This window comes from Astyanax mexicanus, chromosome 11 (assembly GCF_023375975.1).
Source record: "Astyanax mexicanus isolate ESR-SI-001 chromosome 11, AstMex3_surface, whole genome shotgun sequence".
In the NCBI taxonomy this organism is placed as follows: domain Eukaryota; kingdom Metazoa; phylum Chordata; class Actinopteri; order Characiformes; family Acestrorhamphidae; genus Astyanax; species Astyanax mexicanus.
The window spans coordinates 43,746,229-43,770,593 of NC_064418.1; the positions used below are offsets into that span (position 1 = coordinate 43,746,229).

At 37.4% G+C, this 24,365-nt stretch overlaps 1 protein-coding gene across 1 annotated transcript in view; it reads left to right on the plus strand.

Annotated features, from left to right (window-relative positions):
- Positions 1-24,365, plus strand: part of abca12 (ATP-binding cassette, sub-family A (ABC1), member 12) — a 134,090-nt gene that overhangs the window by 24,234 nt on the left and 85,491 nt on the right. Inside the window, exons 9-24 of the mRNA XM_049484972.1 lie at positions 199-317; positions 6,202-6,305; positions 8,575-8,706; positions 9,947-10,098; positions 10,981-11,111; positions 12,395-12,525; positions 12,623-12,787; positions 13,363-13,571; positions 14,921-15,051; positions 16,102-16,216; positions 16,309-18,507; positions 19,576-19,688; positions 20,807-20,874; positions 21,616-21,764; positions 22,657-22,787; positions 23,813-23,934. Coding sequence (XP_049340929.1) covers positions 199-317; positions 6,202-6,305; positions 8,575-8,706; positions 9,947-10,098; positions 10,981-11,111; positions 12,395-12,525; positions 12,623-12,787; positions 13,363-13,571; positions 14,921-15,051; positions 16,102-16,216; positions 16,309-18,507; positions 19,576-19,688; positions 20,807-20,874; positions 21,616-21,764; positions 22,657-22,787; positions 23,813-23,934 — 4,171 coding nt within the window. The remainder of the gene's footprint in view (positions 1-198; positions 318-6,201; positions 6,306-8,574; positions 8,707-9,946; positions 10,099-10,980; positions 11,112-12,394; positions 12,526-12,622; positions 12,788-13,362; positions 13,572-14,920; positions 15,052-16,101; positions 16,217-16,308; positions 18,508-19,575; positions 19,689-20,806; positions 20,875-21,615; positions 21,765-22,656; positions 22,788-23,812; positions 23,935-24,365) is intronic.

Sequence of the window (24,365 nt, forward strand, 5' to 3'; positions counted from 1 at the left end):
AGTTAATCAAATTCTGTGATGATTTACATTTTTTTTGCTCAATTGTTTTCCACATTTCCTCATTAAATATAAAAACTTGCATTTTCTTCTTGTGTATCTTCTTGTGTATGTGGGATTATTCAGAGCTTTTTGAAGCTGTTGGATGTAAAGATTGTTCATCACCATGACTATAATAATAACATCATAATTTTCCTGTAGGGCCCTCACATCCATTCAAAGCAGCTTCCCACTGGCTAATGGTTCTGTGGACGCGCTAAACCCAGCCATTGATGAAGGCGTTCTGGTCCTCCAGTATCTCCAGACCTGGCAAGGCAGAGGTTTGTGCTGCAAACATTACATTTTTATTCTGATTCTGAGTCTCTATTACAACTTATACTGCCATTATCCCTATTACGCCTCCGGGAATTCCTCTAATTACAGCATTAGCCAGGAAGAGTTGGATCAGTTGTTTGGATCAGTGAGTAGCTAGGGCAGGTTCACCCAGAGTGCCAGAGTCCCTACTTGCCGAAGCTTGTTTTTTTCTAATTGGCTGCCTGGCTGGCTGGCTGGTTCCCTTCTCCTTGATGACATAAAACAAGCAGAGCCTGCAGGGGCCTTGTAGTAGCGCCTTTAGAGGAATCACAAGGGAAACAGAATCTTAAACAGGGAAGTGTTACTTTAATAGCTCTAAGATTAAACCTGAGTCTCGGGATAGAACCAACGTAGCATTAAAAATACGTCCAAAATCACACCTTGTGTTCTCATCTTAATTACTCAGGAATCCCTTCACACATAAACATAATCCATATATGGTTAGAAAGGGTGAAACTAACTAAAAACTCTTTCTAAAAACAGTGAAGACATCCCAGTGCGGTAAAGCTAAATCTACAAGAAACCCATTGAGAAAAAATCTCCTTCCCCAACCAATATTATTTACCTTTAGTGCTTCAAACATATTTATATGATGTTTCAAACCAAATAATATCAGTAAATAAAGACTCAAAAGTGTCCACAGAAAAAAAAAGTGTGAAACTACCTGCTTTACTCAAACTAAAGCTATAGGTATGGTGTGCCCACTACTTATATATATATAGTTTTTATTTTACTTGCACATTTTTACTACGTAGTTATTTTGCACTAAACATTTTTATTTATTTAGACTAAAAAGTTTATATTTTTGTATATGTATATATTTTTCTTTGTGTGTCCTGACTGATCAAAATACTGAAAGGCATAGGCTGCTCTGAGTGTCAGGTTTAGGTTTTTAGTATCTACATGTATCCTAGAGGTGTGATTATCAAGAGAAATAAACCCGCCTGTGTACAGTGCTGCTTATTCTAAACTAAATGTGGGATAACATCTTTTTAATAAGCTTAATCAGACACTGCTATACTATAAAAAAAACTGCTGGTTAATAAGAGGAAGCCATATTACAGCTGTGGGTTTATATAGCACAGATCTTGTGGATAAGAATATCTTTTATTAAAGGAAAAAGAAAACAATTGAATGAATTGTAAAACAGGAGTTCATTATTATTGGTTGCTAGATTGTAAGCTCAGACCTTGCTTTTAACACATAGGGCTGTATCCAACACCCTGTGCAAAGTACATCGCGATGCTCATTGCTCATTGCTATCTAACACCCTGACTAACAGTCAAACAGTCTATTTTTACACTTTCATTGTTTAAATAACAACAGTGCTTGTGAATATATCTATGTCAATGAACATGGTGGTCTGGAAATGATGGTCTAGTGTGTTCAGATACATTTCTGGCATATTGCTATCTTGGCAACAGAAAACACAGGTGCGCCACTGTCTGAAGAGAACCTAAATAGACATCAACAGGCATCAACACAGTCATTGCTGTCTTGACAACTCTCTGCTGACAATTTTTATGAAGATGCGGATTTCATTGTCCAGCAGGCCTTAGTACAAGTCACACTGCCAAAAGTATCAATTGGTCTTATATTATATTCTAATTTTCTGAGACAATGATTTTTGGGTTTTCATTGGCTGTAAGCCACAATCCTCAACAATAAAATAGATCACTCTGTGTGTAATACATCTATATAATATATCATCAACACATTTTGTTTCACATTTTGAACTTAATTACTGAAATAAATGTCTTTTCATTTCATTTCATTTCATTTATTAAATTTGACAAGGCAGGACACAACAGCATAAAAACTATTTTTTAAGCAGTGGGACCTGAAATGTGTCAAATATTCAACAATCAGTATAAAAACAGAAACATATTAACTTTAGAACAATACCATAAAAAGTCTAATACATAAAACTAAGTAAGTCACTTATAATACAATTTAAGAGCACGAGGAATAAAAGAGAGTTCATGTCTTTTAGTTTTGCTCACAGGTACTACTAATTCCCGCTGCCGACGAAGTGAGTAAGTAGATGTTGGGGCTAAAGGCAAAAAGTCATGTAGAGGGGATGATTCATCCTTAAGAATGTCGGTGAGGACGCGCAGGGTAGCCTCATCACGCCTTTCACTGAGTGGTGGAAGAAATGATGATGGGATGCCAATAATTCTGCAGCAACGTTTTTGAACCCTTTCCAACTCTTCTGAGAGTTTTTTTGTCAGCCCACCCCAAACTGGGCTAGCATATTCAAGGATTGGGCGTATGAAGGTCACGTATATCTGTCTTAGCACGTCACAAGGAAGACCAGCTCTTTTGGCAACAGCAAGATAATGTATCCTGGGTCTTGTCTTTAAAATCAAATAGTTAATGTGAGCATCCCAGGATAGATCAGACGAGATCTGAACTCCAAGCAATTTGAAAGTGGTGACTCTACTAATGTTTTGGCCAGAAATGATCGGAGAAGGTGGAGAAGGGATATTGTCCTGACGTCTAGCACTGATTACCATATCCTTGGTCTTAGCTCCATTCATTGTCAGTGAGAACTCCTGTCCCCAGTCAGCCACTGAGTCTAGGGCTTTCTGAGTCAAGCCTGGTAGAGACCCCATCAGAAGCTCTGTGATTGTAAGATCATCTGCATATTTCACCGGAAGAAGAGAAGTAGGTAGACGAGAATCCAGGCTGTTGATACAAATAACAAAGAGCAATGGAGATAACAGACCCCCTTGTGGGACACCAGAAGGTATTGCATAGGGCTCAGATATACAAGAACCCCACTGAATCCTCTGCACTCTGTCAGTCAGATAACTCCTCACAGTGAGCCAAAGGGGGCGTCTGATAGCCATATTAGCAAGTAACTGTAGCAGTTGACAGTGCTTTATGGTATCAAATGCACGTGAGAAATCAACAAACACAGCATGAACATCCATCTTAGGTTGGTTGTTAAGTGCTTCATGCCAGCTTTGCAGAATCTGAATCAGAGCAGTCACAGTTGATCTTTTTGTCATGAAACCATGCTGGGAAGAGGCAATTTTAGAAGCTGTGTCCTCCAAAAGGACATCTCTCAGAATTCCTTCATATACTTTGCCAACACAGCTGACTAAGGATATCTGACGATAGTCAACTGGAAAGCTAGGCCTAGCTTTTTTAGGCACAGCTTTGACCAGTGCTTCTTTCCATGGCTTAGGAAATGTATTGTGTTGGATACATGCATTGAATATATCACACAGCACCGGTGCCAATTCTTCATGAAAGGACTTTAAAACCCAAGAGGGTATACCGTCAGGTCCAGCTGCCTTTCCCCCTTTGACTCTACGGAGTCTACCTTTGACCTGACCAATACTCAGAAAGGGTATGGAGCCATTCAAGAGTTTGTTGGAAATATCCTCCTCAGAGGGAGTAGTATGAGCCACTTGGTCCCATACTGACGTGAAGTGGTTGACCAAAATATCACATTCCTGCTGCAAAGACTCGGGATCTTGTGATATTATAGCCTGCTTAGAATTCTCTTTTCCCATTAGTGCTGAAATAGATTTGAACCACTGTTTAGAACTGGAAAACCGCAGTTCCTCCACCTCTTTCTTGTAGTACTCCTGCTTTGCTGTCTTGATCTTTTTTACGATGACTGATTGTAGATTTCTATAAGCAGTTTTATTTCCAGAGCAAAACTCAAACTGTCTCTTTTTTATCAGATGTTTAATTTGCACGGTCATCCACGGCTTGTCTTTATTAGTAATCGCCACCTTCTTTAGTGGGACAGCTGTATCCAGAATAGAGGAAATCATGGAGGAAAAAGCTTTAACCTTTACCTCTGGGTCTGAGGCCTCAAAAATGGGAGAGAAATCAGTAGTGTTCATGAGAAGGCCCAACTGCCTCAATGCCTCAGGAGTACGTTTACGGCATATGATGGACTGCGTGGGCTGAGAGGGCCATTCACCAGCATTCCACAAGATGGTTTGATGGTCAGAAGTGCCAACTGGGGGCAAGTGCACTGGTAGATCATACATGGAAGGAATGTTGGTAAAAATTGCATCAAGCTGGCTGGCCTTCCTTGTTGCCCCAGCCACCACTTGCTTCAATCCATGTCTGACACAGATGGTTTCGGACCTATACCTGTTAGTGTCCCCAAGAATGACAACTGCAGCATTCTGATATTGGCATTCAATATTCCCAAGACAACGATCAAGATATGATGTAATCAACGAATCTGGTTTTGCAGATGTTGAAGAGTGAGGTGGAATATATAACACTGCAGCAATGATGCAATTTAGCCCTCGAGGTAGACGCCTAGGTCGCATCCAGACCCATAAGGCTTCAAACTCCTCTTCCTCCAAGTGAGACAATCTCTTCTGTAAGATGTCACTCCTAGCATACAGGGCTACCCCCCCTCCCCTACTGCTCTCCCTATCCCGCCGATGTAAAGTATATCCAGGCAAAGTGATAATAGAGTCTGGAATGTCAGGATTCAACCAAGTTTCAGATACAGCAACAACAGCTGAATTGTTGTTTACTGATACCGTATACAACTCGTCACATTTGTGGCGCAGTGAGCGCACATTAGATAGAAGAAATCCAGGCAAAGATGGCTTTGGGTTACTATGAGCCATTTTTATGTGGACTAAGTTCCTAGGGTGAGAGAATCCAGTAGATGTAACCAATTTTTGACAAGTCAGCTCCGGCTTGGTGCCAATTACGGTTACACAGTCGTTTGGACGGTTCCCCACAATTGACTTTATTGGTCGAATAACATTCTTCCCAGCTTTCTTACCCCTAGGGCGAGATCTTAGTCTCAGTATTCCCAGATACTTAAGTATAGACTTAACATCCGAGGGCAAGGGTGTAGCAGATTTCCTTAAGCTTTTTAGAAAATAATTTTCAGTGCTATAATCAAACTGAGCCATTGTCCCAGAAACAGTGTTAAAAAAACAGTGTAAAGATCAGCAATGGTCTCCATGCAGAAGTAGGCCTTGTTTCCTAGAATCCATCCAAAATCTCCAAAAATAGATTACATCCAGGCATATTGGCATTCAAATTCCATACCCAGGCCTGCAAGGTTTTGACTTAATTGAGTATTTAAAAAAAACAAATTGAATTAAAACCAATATAAAATTCAACAATAGTCACCATGCAGCAGTAGGCCTTACTTCCTAGAATCCTTCCAAAATCTCCAAAAATAGATTACATCCAGACAAATAGGCCTTCAGTTTCCATACCCAGGCCTACACGTTTGACTTGATTATGTTAATAAAAACAAATTGTGATTAAAATCAGTATAAAATTCCAGCAATAGCCACCATCCAGATCCACCGTGAAGACCAAGTTTCCTAGAATCCATCCAACATCTTAGAAGGTGTATAACATCCACAGCTCTTAGTCCCAAAATTACTCATATTCACTCTCAGCAGTTTTACTTCCTAAGTAGTTCTCAGGAAGTCAATAAAAAAAAATAATAATAAATCAATAAAAAACTAAAAAAATTAAGTTTAAGATCCTCATTAGAGCCCAAGTGCATGCGGCTGCCCATAAAAGCGCCACCTACTGGCCAGCCCTTTTTTATGATATTCTAATTTTTTTTAGATTCACCTGTAATTCATATTTTATAATTTCAAATTCAGAACAGGAATCACGATCTGGTATTTTGTTAATTGCTCACAGTGCCCAAGTATTCCAGTATCCCATTGTCCCATTTTAAGACACTTCAAATTTGGACCTGTGTATGTTAAAGTTGACACATGACTGAAACACAAATTACTGAAGCTACTGGTGTAAGAGGCTGATTTAATCCATTCCTTGTGAAATTGCCACAGCCGGAATTTATTTATTATGCTTTCCAATCCCATACAGGTGCAACAATCGCCTTCACAGATGTGTTAGGACAATATAACCAGTCTCTACTTAGCCCAGAAATTAGCCAGCAGATCCAGAATCTCCACATCCCTCTGGATAAGGTATGATAATAAATCACACTAAGCTCATCTCATAAAGGAACAGCAATATGCTTTATGCTGTACTGTGTATGGTTATGCTGTACTGTTCAAATGTTTTTGTTTTTTGGCATCTGGGCACATTTAAAAAAAATCCTTTTTATTTTCAGTAATAATTATTGGTCTAACATAATGTAAAGTTTCCTTTTTCGCAAAATCAGACAAACAAATCAGATTCTGTTTCAATTATACTGATCTGGGGTGCGTTTCCCGATAGCGATTGTTCTTAGGGATTTAAGAACAACTTTAAGAACGCCATTTTTCCGACTGTTTCCAGAAGCCACTCTTAAGTCTCCATACTTACGAAGGACCTTTAAGTAGCACTTTGGTGGCTCCGCCCCCGTGTCTGTGAGGTTTAAGGCAAAGCCAGATGAAAACTAGACCACCGATTTATATACAGTTCTTCATTATTAAGCCACAAAGGTATAATTTTGTATGATATAAAAAGCCAAATAAAATATATTTACTTATTTGTTTACTACTACGACTGTCAGACTGGGGAAAACCGTTAATTTAATCCATATGTGTGTGATATGTGTGAATAAAAATTATATTTGTAGGTAATTGTAACTTTTTCTTCACGTGAATACGATTATTTCAACCATATAATAAACCCAAATACTATGAATAAATATGCGCAGGTTAATAAATTAATTTAAATAGTCTGGAATTTAGTCTTTTTTTTATTGTTTATTTTTTTATAAATACGTATGCTGAATGCATCTTTAAATGCATTTTTTTAAGGATCAAAAGCGGCCTCTTTCGTTTTTGAGTCAGAACTGCACGTGGATTCCACGTTAAGAAGAACTTAGTTATTTACGAGTGGGTCAGACCACTCGTAAAGTTACGAACGAGTTTAAGTACTACGTTAGTTACGAAGGCTTTCGGGAAACGCTCGTAATTTTAAGATTGTTCGTAAGTACGAAGTTACGAAGTACTTAGCGTTAAGAACGTTTTGGGAAACGCACCCCTGTTTGTGATCCTAAATCTGTAATGTTTTTGATTGTGAACAAAAAAAAATGACCAATTATGAAACACTCCTTTAAAATGTGGGTTTAAATGCTATTTCCATGCTTTTATCACTGGTTTGAATTTGGTATTATGCTTCTTTGCCATCAGCCATTAAAAAAAAGGATTCTCTTTTCGTTTTTTTTTAATGACAATTAACATACTGTAATGTTTTGTTTGGTCCCACTTTATAATAAGTGTCCCTAAGTACTATGTAGTTACACGGTAACAATCCATGTAACTACAGTGTAACTACTGATTAAGTACACATTGTTACAGATTAAATACAGAGGTACAGGTTATGTAATTACACGTGTGTATTAAGGTTAATTTTGACTTGTGTAAGTACACATGTGTACCAGGGGGAGTGTACTTACACAAGTAATAGAGTAAGTGTACTTACACATGTGTAACAACATGTGTGTACAAAATCAGCCCTAATTACATACTAGACAATAGCTGTTGGATAAATTTATACTCAACTTATCACGCACACACAAATATTACACATGTGTAAGTACACTTACTCTATCACTTGTGTACACTCACCCTGGTACACATGTGTACTTACACAAGTCAAAATTAACCTTAATACACATGTTTAATTACATAACCTGTACCTCTGTAGTTAACATGTAACAATGTGTACTTCATCAGTAGTTACACTGTAGTTACATGGATTGTTACCTTGTAACTACGTAGTACTTAAAGACACGTATTTTGTTTCAACAAAATCAAGTCAACAAATCAGTTTCTGTTTGAATTATACTGATCTGTTTGTGATCTTAAATCTGGAATATTTTTAATTATATACAAAAAATGATTATTCATGATAAACACGTTCTAAATATGGGTTCAAATGACTTTTCCACACTTTGATTGCTGGTGTGAATCTGATATTATCCTGCTATGCCATCAGCCATTAAAACATTGTTTTCTTTTCATTTCCAACAATAATCTATGGTTTTATTTTAGCAAAAACAGGTGTTGGGTAGAATTATACTGGATTGCAACACAGATAGTTTTGGAAATGCTAAACAAACACAATGACACACACAAAAACAAAACTTATTCTATTTAAAGTTATATGAAATCTTTTTTTATATTAACTTAAATATTTTACTGAGTAAATAAATCGCTGCAGCCTTAAACCTTTGTGCATAATTCATAATTTATAAGTCTTAAGAAGCTATTTCTTACGTGACTCTGGTTCTGGTTTCTGCAGGTAACTGTACTCTTCAACAGTGAGGCGTTCTACAATTTTGTGTGTCCCACTCCAGTTGACGTCATCTTCTGTAACAAACTCACTACTGATATTCTGTATGGATGGATAAACCAAGAAAAGGTTGCTCTGCAGGTACAGTTTTTTATTTGTTTTTTTATTTATTTTTGTCCCATTTTCTCTCCAATTTACAAAGCCAATTACTCAACCCACTTATTAGGACTCCCCTCTATCACTAGTGATGCCCCAACACACCAGGAGGAAGAAAGCTAGCACATGCCTCCTCTGATACATGTGAATCAGACTCTGCCTATATTTTCATTCTGCTGCTGATAGATCAGCTCACAGATGCAGCCTAGTGCTGATCAACATCACCCTTTTGGTGTGATGAGGGGAAAGAGCGCCATCTACCCACCCAAAGAGAGAGCAAAGCCAATTGTGCTCTCTCTGGGCTCTGGCAGCTGATGACAAGCTGCATGACCGGGATTCGAACCAGTGATCTCCCGATCATAGTGGCAAAAAAAAAAAAAAATATATATATATATATATATTTGTTGTTAGATTATATTTTTGTTAGTATTTTGGGTTTAGTGTAGTTGTTTTTTTGCCATTTCATATTTAATTAAATGGTGATATTCATTTTTTTAGTCTTTTAAAGAGCAAGCATTATTTGACTTGCAAAGTAAGACTTTCATTTTGCTTAGAATTTTATAATCGGTGTGCCTTATAATCCAGGGCATGTTATGTATGAAAATAGACCAGAAAATAGATGTTTACAGATAGTGTGCCTTATAATATGGTTTTATAAATGCTTAAAATATGCGACTTTCATTCAGGTGCGCTCAATAGCCTGGAAATACTCTAGCTTAACGCTTAGAATTAATGATGTAATTTAAGTATATTAACACAACCCAGATCATTTACAGGCAAATGTGTTTGTCTGTATGTGTGAATTAGCATTAGCTACATACAGTATTCTCACTGGCACAGCTACACTCAATGATGCACTCATGCATCATTAGCCAGCTCACGAGGAGACACGGTTACTTAGTTACAGGTGCAGTTTGGAGATGCAATATATAAGAATTTCTTACAGCCCTCAGGAGAGCTTTAATTAAAAGTGTCTCTCAGTGTGGGGAACACTCCTCTGTATTTATCTAGGCGAGGCTTTCGTCTCACACCTCCTCCACCACTGTTCCTCTGAGCTTTGATCGGTGAGCACAGGGTAGTAGTTGCTTTCTGCAGGCCCACTAGTGCAGTTTGGGAATAAATCTACACTGATTGCTAGAACCAGTGTAAGCTAATTTAAGTTTATTATCAAAGTTATCAAATAAATCAGATTACTGATATTCAATTACACATGCTCTGTTTACAGGTGCTGGTAGCCTGGAGTCAGTCTTCTGCCTCTGCAGATCTCTCCTTTTTTAAGGACACGCTGAGTAGCTTTCTAAATCCAAACGGAATCTTCAGAAGCAAGAGGAACCAGCGCAGCGCTGCAGACCCGGCAGGGAGCCTGCCAGAACAACTGTAAGCAGCCAATCATCATGAGATCATGAGATCATGAGCCTGCAGTCCATAATCTACTATTAATCTAGCTAAGATAATAAAACTCCTATATTACAAGCCATTTTAATGAAAGGTTAATATGTTGTGTGCTGGTTTTATGTGTGATTGCTTTAATGATGGAATGGGTGCTAATGTGTTAGTTGGGTATGGGTAGTTCTGTCAATTTGTTTTGCCTGTCACTAGTCTCATATTAACTCAGATAAACAGTTAATTAATACGAAAACATCTATGAATATTTATTTTATTTACCTTTCAAAGTTACCAGTGTTTTCCTTCTAAATTAAGATGTCTAATTTTTAGCATTTTTCACCACTGACACTAACGCTGAGCAGAATGAAGTTACACTTATATAGTGCCTTTCTAGAAACCCAAGGACACTTTAGAATTTATATGTTTTATACACAACCATTTATACTTAGCACTCATCCACACATCAGGGAGAAGCGGCAGCCAATAGCGCACAGCGTACTCTCAACCGGAAATGATTGTCCATCTCCAGGACTGCATCCGGCACTACAGCATTTTACCCAGTGCTTATCCATATCTGGGCACAGTCATACATACATTTTTTCATACACACACAATCATATACAATACATATACCAATACATACATATACAAATCAATTTAGAGTATTACATTTTTTTAGGCAGTTTAGAATATCCAATTTATCTGATGTCCATGTTTTTGGACTGTGGGAGAAAACCTGAGTAACCGAAGATGAATGTACTAACCACTAAACTACAGCGTCGCCATGAATTTTGGGAAATCCAGTCCCATTTATGGTGGGCACATAAAAAAAACATCTAACTGAAATATTTCCCCTATTCTTTCTCTCTGTAGAGTCCTCAATATTGGCGATGCCGTGGTTAACATGCTGAAAGGGCTGCCTCTCTGGGAAAACATTCGACTTTTTTTGATGGAAGTTCACTCAACAATGCGAATCGCCAATGAAGCTATGAACACCCAGATACGTATGTTGTATGTTCAAAGTATAAAAGGAAGTTTTCACACCTGTAGTTGATTTCTATGGTCTGGATCAGTTGATGGAGTGTTTCTCCCTCTGTTTGGTTTGGTTTCACACAGGCATAAACCTAAACCAGCCAAAATGCGCAACCAATAAATTATGCAAGCACATTGTCTTCTCTGATTGGTCAAAGCTGTCTGGCTCGGGAGCAAGACAGTTAACAGTGTTGTGCATGAACGTTGAACTGAACGCAACACATTTTTTAATAAAGAACTTGAACGTGAATTAGTTCACATTATGTGTCATGAACGGCAGACATCACTGTAAATGAATTTTGGCTAGGGTGAGAGAGAGAGAGAGAGAGAGAGAGAGAGAGAGAAAGAGAACGGAGCGCAAGTGCAACGAGAGCGAGAGAGAGAGAGAGAGAGAGAGAGAGAGACAGAGCGGAGCGGGAGGGCGAGAGAGAGAGAAAGAGAGAGAGAGAGAGAGAGAGACAGAGAGAGAGAGACCAATGACGGGAGTGAGAGAAAGTGCAATTAAAAAAATGGCTAGTGGAAGTAATGGCACCTGGTAAGAAACCCACAATTGCAGTGTCATGAGCAAATGTGTACAATGAGCAGTTTCAAAGAACGTATAGTGATTTCTAGCTTGTAGTGTGAAAAAAAGTATTTATTTGAATATCTCACAAAAAAAGTGAAATCAACTGAACTTTGAACTCGTTCAGAATTAAAATTGTGAACTTTGAACGTGAACTGTTCACTTTGAGCATGTACGAACTGAACTTGAACTAGTTCAGAAAAGCTGTGAACTGGCACAACACTGTGTTCCTAGCGTGTATATCTGTAACAGAGTGGCAAAATCTTTAACACAGAATGCTAAAAAAAAAAGTAGGCGCTGAGCTTTCAAACACAGTGTTTTAAATAGGAAGTGCAGCACAGATGTACACATAGTAACTGTAGTTGCATGGCTGCGAGCAGTGAATGCAGCACATATGGTGCAAGTAAACAGCATGGAGCAGAGACAGTGTTTGTTCATAGTCTCAGATTGGTGGTAATTAGTGTTATCTTGCTAATATATCATATATATAAACTGCGCTTTTTTCAGCAGTTTAGCTCAAATAAAAAGAGTATATTTGATAGCTGTGTTGGTTATCAAATATACTCTTTTTAGCTAGAGTATATTTTAGCCATTTTAACCAAACCAATTACTGCTGGTGTGAAAATGCCCTCAAATGAGCCCAGTTGGTGTGTTAAGCATCAACAAGTAAAGCAGCATATGCTCTGTTTACAGGATACATGGAGACTGTGTTGCCAGGTGCTCTGGATTTCCAACAAAATTTCCAATCTGTCATGTTGAACCAGGACGTGGCCGATGCCTGGGTCCGTAACATCATGGACTCCACCGTGCAGACTGTGGCTAATGTGAGCCAGCCTATAAAAACTATAAACAGTGCATTTTTTTGTCATATTACACCTGAATATTTAATATTTTAATTTCCTTAATTTAATATGAACACAGGTTATGACGGGACACATGGATTGCCGTCATTTGGCCGCTCCCTGGACTTGGATGTCAAAAAACATCTCAATAACACCTGAGTTATGGGCTGAACTTCTGTGTCCTGGAAATGGGTCTGGTCTGGAGGAAATGTTCAGTTCAATATCGCTTCCTCTGATAGAGCAGGTACTCTAATAGATCCATTGTCTATGATTTACTGTTAAATTTTTTGCATACACTATATCAGGGGTCACCAACATGGTGCCCGCGGGCACCAGGTAGCCCGCAAGGACCTTATGAGTAGCCCGCAGGCCTGGTCTAAAAATAGCATTTTTGTTGCTATTCTTTTTTTTTTAAATCACAGTTGCATTGATGTAATTTTAGATTATATTACATTAATATTAGCTTAGAGATAGCCTATAGTTTATATATTATTATACAATATAATGTAATATAATATGTAATATTATATTAAAATATAATATAAAATGTAAACACTTGCAGAGATTTATAATAATAGTGTTGCCTATTGATATCTGTGTCTTCACATAGATGAATGTCATTAATTATTAATAATAACATATAATTAAAGGTAAATTGAGAAAATTTGTAATTTCACGAGTGTGTATCAAACTGGTAGCCCTTCGCATTAATTGGTACCCAAGAAGTAGCTCTCAGGTTCAAAAAGGTTGGTGACCCCTGCACTATATTGATTTTGCTTTGCTTGATTTGTTTTATTGTTTTTATCATTTGCTGCACAGGTGAATCTGTTTAACAGTGTGGTTAAGGGTGATTATATATATGACCCATCACCTGCCGCATTCCTGGATGAAGGATACATACTGTACAGCACATACCAGAAATACACATCTAGTCTCCAGATGTATGCTGGTGCACTGCAACAGCAGAACTTTACAAACTGGATCCCACAGAACATGCCAGTGGATTGGTCTGCGATCATCATGACCAGGTCAGACATTTCCTGTTCATAGAAAAGCTTTTTTTTTTTTTTTTTTGCTGCTGTAAAGGATTAACAAACACTACTAAAGAAACGAGTAAACCAATCGCATTACCAACATATTGTAAATGTCATGCAATAACCATGTAGTGTATCTCCTAAATGACAACTTTACCTGAGAAAGAAGTGTTTCAGGTACTTTTGTAGCATTTCTATTGGTCCATTCATTATTAAATTTAAAAATAATGTAAAGAACAACTGACAGATTCACATTATATCAGAATTTGAAAATTTGTATGACAGCTGTGATGCCCGTCAGAATCTTAGTCTTTGTAAAACGCCAAATCCACCGGAGATCCTATGTAAACCAATAGTTTCACACATAGGTAGTCTGTCCACTTTTTTTTACAACAATACGATACTGAGTCTACAAGTCTGAAAACTAAGAAAAATAAAATGACCCAGACTTGACCCAGACTATATAAACTATAAATATAAAATTTTAAATGTAACCCTTTAGTTTTAAACAATTAAAAATGATTAATTACAAAAGTTGGCTGCCAAATGCCAAAAGTCACTTATCGCAAAAGAAATATATATTTTATATATTATATATATAGTATTACTAAAGGCCTTATTTAGAAAACCCTCACTTGTAAAAAAACATAAAGTCTTAGAGTCTATGTAAAACGCCAAATTCACCGGAGATCCTATGTAAACCAATAGTTACACACATAGGTAATCAGTCCAGTTTGTATGACAGCTTTGATGCCTGTCAGAATGTCTGTCAACTTTTTTTACAACATTACAAGTGACTAACACAACTCTAAACAACAAAAGTCTGAAACTAAGAAACTTAAAATTACCCAGACTTTATTTTTCTTAATAAATTATAAATATACATTTTTAAATGTAACCCTTAATATTCAAACAATTATTTTTTTAATTATTTACAATGGTTGCCTGCAAAATGCCAAATGTCACTTTTATTGCAAATAAAAATGTATTTTATAGCTTATATTTATAGCATTACTAAAGATATATATGATGTGTTCCTTAAAACCAGTCACAAATGAAAGTGACCAGTTTCAGCTGGTTTTTGTTGTAATTTGTTGTAACTGCTGAGGACAGTACTAGATTTCTAGGGATTTTAAATTGGATATAATGAGATTACTTTTTATGGTTTTATTATAGTGTCCCAAACTCTAATTATAGTAACTCACATTATTAATGGAATGAAAGACCAAGTAAGTCAATAGATGAACATAAACCAGCAGATTTTACATTGACTGATGCATTTTACATAATAGTATTTTTAAGTACCAACCCCATCTGTCATTCTTTACCTTTACCTGTTCCAGGGGTCTGGAAAAGTTAAAAGACGTCGGGTCACTTCTTCAGCAAAGCGGTCTATGGTCATCCATGGAGCCATATTTCAACATGGCTTACTGGATCATGACCTTCCAACCCAACATCACTGGACCACCAAACTGTGAGTAACACTGTATGACACAGAGCACACTTACAGTACATGCTTGATTATACTGGTTCAATTGTTGCTATGCAGTCTTAAAAATAAAAGTGCGGTACCACTTTAAAATAAGACTACCTTTATAAAGGGTTCATAAATGGTTTACAATTAGTTTATTAATGGTTACTAATTAGGTTGTAAATGCTTTAAAAATCATTAATAATCAGTTATGTGGCTGTGGGTTCACTATTTGGCAAACAACAGGTCTATGTACATTTCTACATATGTGTTATAACTGATTATTAATGATTTTTAAGGCATTTACAACCTAATTAGCAACCATTAATAAACTAAACCATTTATAAACCCTTTATAAAGGTAGTCTTATTTTAAAGTGGTACCAAAAGTGCTTTAAATTGTTCTGGTGAATTTGAAGACCTTTTTTAGAAAAAGCTCACTTCATGTAAAATGATCATTACTATGCTCTGAACAGTCCAATTGATTGCAATCTATCATTTTTTCATTAAGTTTAAAATGTCTAGCTGTAATCTCTAGAATGAATTAATGGCATGTAAGCAGTTTTTTGTGAAAAAAAGTGCTCTGGTGCTTTGGTATAACACTGCTTTAGTCTGGTAAAACAGTGGGGGTGGAGAAATTATATGATTTCGACTATTGCTCATGAATACTCATACATGCAAACATATTAATACTGATTAGCTAACAGCCCTGTGACACCAGCAAGATGGACAACAGTTAGAAATTTCACACTAATAACAGTCTTGCAATCTCATATGTTGCTTTATAACACCTGCCTATCTCAAGTGTATTTCGCTGGCAGTGTTTCATAGACAAATTCTAATTTGTTAGAATATACTAATTCATGGGTTGGCATAGACATAGGTGCTTTTCCTTATAATTTAAAAAATGGCACACAGCAGATTCAGTACAAACATAATTTTTGATTTACTCAATAAATCTCAAGAATTGCTTCAGTATGGACATAGATTGCCATCATTATCAATGTGTTTGCAAAATATAATTTACTAAAAAATAAAACATTCTTCTGTCCAGGCACTTTCTCTTCAGGTGAAACTGTCTGTCAGACTGGCTTTACATGGGATGAGTTCATTCCAGTGCTTGGATCTTTACTCGGTGAAGTGAACTCAAATCCAGATGCTCTACTAAGGTATATTACCCATCTTTAATAGTCCCTTCTTTAATATTCTACTTCATACAAGCCAAAACTCATACCATCATATATTTCTTCACTTCTTTTAGACCTATCCAGGGAGCCCAAGCTCTGCTGCAAAGCATCTACAAAGACACCTACATGAACCTCCTAAAGCAGTTCCTCAGCAGCTCTGGGACGCCATTGGCTGATGTGTCATCGCAGAACCTTTTGCTACATCTCGCTGCCTTGGTGGACAACAACATCCAACTCCTCTCCAACATTACGTCCATTGATCAGTTTAGTAGCAGTGTCTTGTTGGACATGTTGAACGCCATCCTTCAGGGCATTGGCCTGGGTCAGTCGGACGTACTCTGGTCTGGAGCCACCCAGAGCACTGACCTCAACACTGTGGTGATGGACATCATCCAGCTTTTGAGCCCAAACTCCATCCAGACCCTTAACAATCAGGGACAGTTTGCATTACTGGATGCTCTGATTGGTGTACTTGGACAGTTCTTGCCTCATGAGCAACAGAACCAATTGGAAGGTCTTCTAAACCACACACATGCCCTGATTGCAGACCTACTGACCTGTTCAGCGACTGGTCAGGACTGCCTCGGTGAAGTTGAAAAGGCCCTTAATATGTTGTCCCTTTTTGCAGAATTGAATGCAGTTGGAACGGATATCAACGTCACATTAACGTACATTCAGGGCAACATGACTCTGTCCGTGACTAATCATCTTCTGAACCTTATTCTTCCATGGAACATATCAGGTTCTCATGCATCTACAACCGACATCGTCAACAGGGTCCTCCAGCTCCTTGAGCAGATGAGTTCATCCCACATTATCAATGTTGTCAGTCTTAATCAAGCACTCCAAGCCCTCAATCTCACAATTTCTGATTTGGAGCTATTCACAAACCTACCCGAGGTGTCTGATTTGCAGAGGGTATTGTCAAACCTCATGAATACCATCAACATCTCGCAATGTCTGAACAATACCTCTAGTGGTGGATCTCCAGGTTCCAGTGAGGCACAGTGCTCCATGATGCTTGTTGAAGGCGCGATTGGCTTCCTTCAGTTTGTACCAGGGTTTGAAACTACTGTGAAAATCATGTCAGCCTCTCTTCCAGTCATATATGAGCAGGTGATGAGTCTCTGGAAGGTAAATAGCACACAACCCGTCAACCCTCTTGGAGAGACAAAGGACATTTTGGACATAATTCTGCAAAACATCCGGCAGAACCTTCAAAACTTAAATTTGGACAATGGCACTTTGACCCAACTCAACAGCGACCTCAGTGTATTGGAAGGACTTCTAAATGTGGCAATCAATGAACGGTATCCATACCAAACAATCAACTCCACACTGATGTCCCAGCCTTTATATGCTCAGAAGGTGTATGACCAGATTGCACAGTGGTATCTAGAAAAACTGGAGACGGCAATCAATGAAACTACCTTCAGAAGTCTTCTTCAGCCGTTCATCCGCTTGATGGAGATGGAAATCCAAGCCAGTGCTGCTCAGGCAAATCTTTCTGTGCTGGTGTCCAATCAGATCCCGGACTTAATGAGCCATGCACAGCTTCCTCTGGATGAAGCAAATGTCAATACCATCTTCAGTGCAGTGAAGACCTTGCTAGAGGCTCAGCTACAACTTATAAAAATGAACCTTGAGATTCAACAGGTCTTCTTTGACTCCATGGGTTTACCCATGAACTCGAGCCTTCCTGCAAACATCGAAGCTGACGTCATGAACTACCTCAACTCCGTACAAAACTGGACACTGGACTTTGCTTCAGTTCTGCAGTGGAGCAACAGTTCTTTTGATATCACCGCTCTAGTAATGAACCTAGAGCATCTAGTCCAAGACATAATCCCATCGATTTCTATTGAGGACCAGGCCTTCCTGGGTATGATTGAACAGGCCTCTCAATCCCTAGATCATCTGATACAGCTGGGCATCACTGATGGTGGGGTGCAGAGTGAAAACTTCACAGAAGCTCTTATGGATTCCATAAAGATGCTACTGGCAAGCGCCTTCAATACAACCATTCCCTTGTCTGAATCAGCAGTTGAAAATATCACCTCAGCCATCCACACTTCACTCCAGCTGCTCCTAAACTCTAATTTGAGCTATGCCCAGTCTCAGGAGTTTTTGGTACAAGCTGCTTACAGCATTAAGGACTTCATCAGTGTGCTGAATCCACAGTATAATGAAGCCCTGACTCCTGTCTTCAATACCGTATTAGCGTATATCAGCAGCGTCTCTAAACCAGCTGGAACTGACTGGTGGACTGAGAAGTGAGTAAACTGGTTTATTTTTCTCTAATGTTTAATATTGGTTCATATATTGCCTATATTTTTGTTCTAGAGCAGGGGTTCACACTCTTTTGCAAATCCTTTTGCAAACCAACTTAAGCCAACATAACACATTCCATAGTCCACATAAAATTTACTCAACAATTTAAAATATAACCAATTACAGCACAATTACAGCTTAACAACGATGTTTTAACCGATTATCAATGATAAGTGGTCAATCTCATAAAATAAGATCCACGCTAATATCACTAATATCTTGTTAATTCACCAGTTAGCTTTGTCAGTTATGCAACTGTACTATGTAAGACAAATCAATGAGTTTGGCGTCAATATATTGTTTTATTTAATTCAAAAAAAAAGTGACTGAACCATAAAGTATGTTTATTAATATATTGGAATAATTTTTATATGTATTGTATTGCACATTTGTGCCAAACAGAATAAAAAACACCATTTCTAAATCTCATATTAATAAGTTAGAGTCAAGGTTCCACACAAAAAAAGTTCGTAAACAAAGGCAATCAAGGGTAAGGAAAATAAATGCGTTGTAATGCACGATAAACCAAACTATACTCAGCAGAGAGTGTATGTGCTGAAGGTCTATAAATACTGGTGGTAGCAGGTGAAATCAATATTCAGGTGATTTGCTAACTGAAAGTGCCATGTTCAAAGTCAGGTGATCATGTGAGGGTGTGATATCAGAGTGAGGTGCATTCTGGGTATCGTAGTCCGGAGGCTGGAGATTTCAGGTAGAGCTAAGTGCAGGAGAGACAGGTGCGCCTTTGACGCCATGCATGGCAGTTATTGGTTGTCAATTTATTTATCCAATATATTTAAGATCTGTAAGTTCTATAGGGGGTGTTACCTTCTTTAAGAGCATCATATACATACATTGGCAAACATATGGTTTCCAATTTGTGCTCTACAGTTTATCTACCATCTTTGAGACTATATATTTTTTTTCAGCTAATTTTGCTAAACATTATATTATTACACTGTAACCCAGTAATTAATAGAATAATTCATTGTATGATTAATTTTTTTCAGCATCATCTTCATGATAGAAACTCTCCAGATGTCCCTGCCTCCCAACAGCACGGCTGCATCCTACATTACTGTGGTGCAGGATATCATCAACTTTATGCTCAACTCCAACCAAGGCACGTAATTTCAGCTTTCAGGATGAGTATAAGTGCAGGTTCTGTTCATCTGCTTTCTGCAGGTTGTGTTCTGTTTTACGGCAGATGTTGTTTTCTCTAGGGATCCACCAAATTTACATTTTTGGCCATTAAAACAATGAAAACATTTTAATACTGCATACCAAAAACTTATTTTTTTTTTCATGGTATCATTGCATAATTTTACTTTTTAGCATGCATTAATTACAAAATTACTGATTAATAAATATTTTAATGAACATTTTTTAACATAAAAGAAAGTTGTGATTTATTGTAATTAAAAACAGTATTGTTCGGTACAAACTATTCAGATTTTTCACCTATTTCTCTGAACATTTAAATATTGCTCAATATATTGCAATGCACACAACATTATGCGTGACATACCAGAGTTCAAAAGAGGACAAATTGTTGGTGCACGTCTTGCTGGCGCATCTGTTACCAAGACAGCAAGTCTTTGTGATGTATCAAGAGCCACGGTATCCAGGGTAATGTCAGCATAACACCAAGAAGGACAAACCACATCCAACAGGATTAACTGTGGACGCTGTAAGAGGAAGCTGTCTGAAAGGGATGTTCGGGTGCTAACCCGGATTGTATCCAAAAAACATAAAACCACGGCTGCCCAAATCACGACAGAATTCAATGTGCACCTTAACTCTCCTGTTTCCACCAGAACTGTCCATATATTTAAACAACGATCAGATTGGATAAAAAAAAAAAAAAAGATAAAATTAAAGCATCAATAGACTTGGTTCTGATTGATTTTTGAGAATGCTAAACCAAGCCAGAGACAATTTATGAAAAGCCTATCTGCTTTCTACGTCCCAGTTATATCAGAAAATTATAAATAAACTATTATAAATAGTTGCACTTTGCACATATATTACTTGTGGAACAAATAATAAAAAATAACACAACTTCATTTAAATAAACATTGATTTTTATGGATTTATGGATTATTTTGCAATACCCTGTTACATAAATTGAGTAACAGTATATGTTTCCCAGTGATGTCACTCAATTATGTTATCCAAACAAAACCCTGTAATATAAATGGGTTAATTGTATATTGATGGTAGATCCATTTCTTTTTACAGGGAACACAAGTCTGTGGGCCGGCCTGCAACAGTTAAATTCTAGCAGCCTTGATGAACTTGGCAAACAGGTAAGGGGGCTTAAAGTGTTAAAATGTTGTTTTTTGAAGAAAGCCAGAAAGCCTTGCTGACAGCAGAGCAGCTTTTACTCATGGTATGCATGTAGGTGTAGAAACTGTAGTCACTGTACTGAGTTATTTTATCAGCATGTTTTGCAGCCAGCAGTACCATTTATATGTGGGCTGTAGGATTTTTTTGTGGGCATATGTGGGTCATTATCAGAGCACTGTGCCCTTTGGCCCTCATAAGTAAAATTTTTTTTTCATTTATCATGTTTAGCATGGCATGCAGCTTGCTATGACAAGGTGGAAATTTTGACTGAAAATTGACATTTGAAAAAACAAATTTGTTAGAAAAAGGGTCAAGACAAAACCAGAAACAAAAGCCAAAAATAGGTCAAATACAGAAATAGACAGTTAAACTACAGGGGCAATACTTTGCGAAATGCAGAACAAAGAGACTGGTATATATACATGGGAAAACAGCTGTAAGCAATTAGAACACAGGTGAGGCTGATCTACCAATCTTGTTCTGACTAGCTGGCTAAGACACATGAATGAAGGGTGCATTCTAGGAATTGGAGAAAGCACATTATATTTAAGTAAATATTCACATTTTCATATTTTCATTAGAGGATATTGACTTTTAATATATATATATATATATATATATATATATATATATATATATATATATATATATATATATATATATATATATATAAATTATTATTATTATTTCTTTTTTTGCAGCTTTCTATTGTCCTGGAATCTTTACAACCATTCCTCACAGATCAGCAGGGCATAGATTGGACTGTGCAGTCCGTCCAGGCTCTGACAGAGTCTCTTCCCATTCTTGTCCAAGTCCTCTCTGGTGGGACTGACCAAATCACCTTCAGCAGGTAAACATTACCATATTTTTCAGACTATAAAATGAACTTAAAATCCTTTAATTTTCCCAAAAATCAACAGTGCGCCTTATAATCTGGTGCACCTTATGTATGAATTCTATTAGTCGGGTATTAGGGAGCAGTAAAGCCACTCTGCTGAAGTACAGCGTTAAAAGGGTGAGTTTTTAGTGAAGTTTCTCCAGCACTAAGGCTAGGTGCAGCAGCATCTTTCACTTTTCAGAGACGAGTATATTGTACTGTAGTCTGCGTGTTTGCTGTATTAAACCAAGCTATGCGGGACAAACCGCTAGCCCATAGCACCCTGGGTTACCAGAACACTCAGGGTTCCTCAGTGAAGCGCCATCGGGCGGCATTTAGCGGCTAATGCTAATGCTGCTGCACCCAGCCTTAGTGCTGGAGAAACTTCACTGAAATCTCACCCTTAGACAAAATATTGGAGATCTAAACTTACTGTAAATAAACAGAAGCTCTTTACTGAGACAAGTAAATGTTTTTAGGAGAAAAATTAACATCCAGCACTCATTTGACTTGATTTTTTTTTCAAGAATTACAGTTTTGTTTACTTAGGCCCTTCCCCCAGCTTCCCTATTAGAAAGGAAACATGGCGACACCCTTACACACTTTGATGTAGATGTAGGCATCCTTACTTGTGTTGCTGAAAGCACCTTATAATCTGGTTCGCCTTATGTATGAAAATAGACCAGAAAATCAATGTTCATTGATAGTGTGCCTTATAATCTGGTGTGCTTTATAGTCTAACAAATCAGGTACATGCTTATGTGTTGACTGAGTAATGTGGATAAAGTTACATTAGGACATATTTGTCTCAATATATAACAGTTCATTTAATATAAAAGCTTCAAATATTTTCTTTATTCTACAGGCTGGAGAGTTTGGTGACTGTCCTTTTGTCCAGCCTGATGGACACTCCTGTGTGGAATTCCCTGCCATCTGCTCTGGACATGGTCAGGAATATCTTGGTGTCCATGGTTCAGAGCATTCAGGTTCAGACCAGTAAGTACAGCCCATTTTCTGTAATTTTTCTTAATTTTTGTTATTTTTCACTTTTTGACGCAACATGAATCTGCTCCTTGTTCTGTATACTCTCAGTTGGGCTTATGCTTCAATATACAGCTCTAGATACAAACAAGAGACCACTTAAAAATGAATGAGTTTCTTTGATTTTACCAAATTGAAAACCTCTGGGATATAATCAAGAGGATGATGGATGATCACAAACCATCAAACCAAACTGAACTGCTTGAATATTTGCACCAGGAGTAAAGGCATAAAGTTATCCAAAAGCAGTGTGCAAAACTGCTGGAGGAGAACATGCCAAAGATACACTAAAACTGTTATTAAAAACCACCAAATATTGATTTCTGAACTCTTAAAACCATTTCAGCCATTTCTCATTTTCTGTAAATAAATGCTCTAAATGACAATATTTCTATTTGGATTATTTTGTCCATAGTTTATAGAATAAAACAAAAATGTAAATTTTACTCAAACATAAACCTATAAATAGCAAAATCAGAGAAAGTGATTTAGAAACTGAAGTGGTCTCTTATATTTTATGTTCATATAGAGTCACAGCTCTTCTCATTCAATGTGTTTTCTTTCTTTTTATGATTTGTTTTTACATTGTAAATGTAATATTGAAGAATGAAAAAGTGTTAAATAAATCAGAACATGTTTTTTATACTTTAGATTCTTTTAAGTATCACATTGATCTTTGAGGACAGATCTGCACACTCTTGGTATTTTAATCTCAGTATTTTCATTTGATAGTGTCACCTGGAATCTCAGGTTTTCTCAGTGTGCTGAAGGAGATCCTGGCTATATATACATTTTATATAATAGCCTATTATATAAAAAATACATTTAAATTTTGACAGTTGTTATACAGCTCTTCTCTTTTTTCTTCATAACACTTTTTTTTAGCATAACAGTGATGGATGGATTTGAACATCTTCTCTCAGTGATCAGATACTAACAGAACTGCTGTCTTTTTTTTCTTTTCTCCTCTTTTTTCTCAGATATCATCCATCACCTCTCAGAAGTTTTGCCGAACGTCTTCCACGTTGATTCGGCGAACGTGTCTCTCTTCATCAGCGCATTACCACAGGCTTTGCAGTCCACCTTAGAGGCTACAATGCAGGTTAGTCTCAATGCGTTCTGCTTCACTGGAACCTGCTCTTTATCCATCATGTCTCAGAGAGGAGGCTCTAAATAGACAGAGCAAAAAAGCTGACTGTTCTTCTTTCTTTCGTTTCTTTGAAGCCGAACATCCCTTTAAGGAAAGTTTCCGTGAAGCTCGCTTTGTTAATGCGAGACCTAGTTTCAAAACCTTTTGTGTGCCCAATTATCTACAAAGGATTTGAAACGGGAACCATGTTAAAGAAGACTGCTCTTTCACAACGCTGATACGTAGATAATAGCAGAGCATGACTGCTGCTGTGGATGACTGCTGCTGCGGCGTCTGTTGGACTTTTCTTTCTTTTAGACTTTTAGACAAAGAAAGAAATGTTGTTTAGACGTTTTGAGGGAACATGTGTAGTTTTTGAATGAAAAACATTGAAACTAGACAAT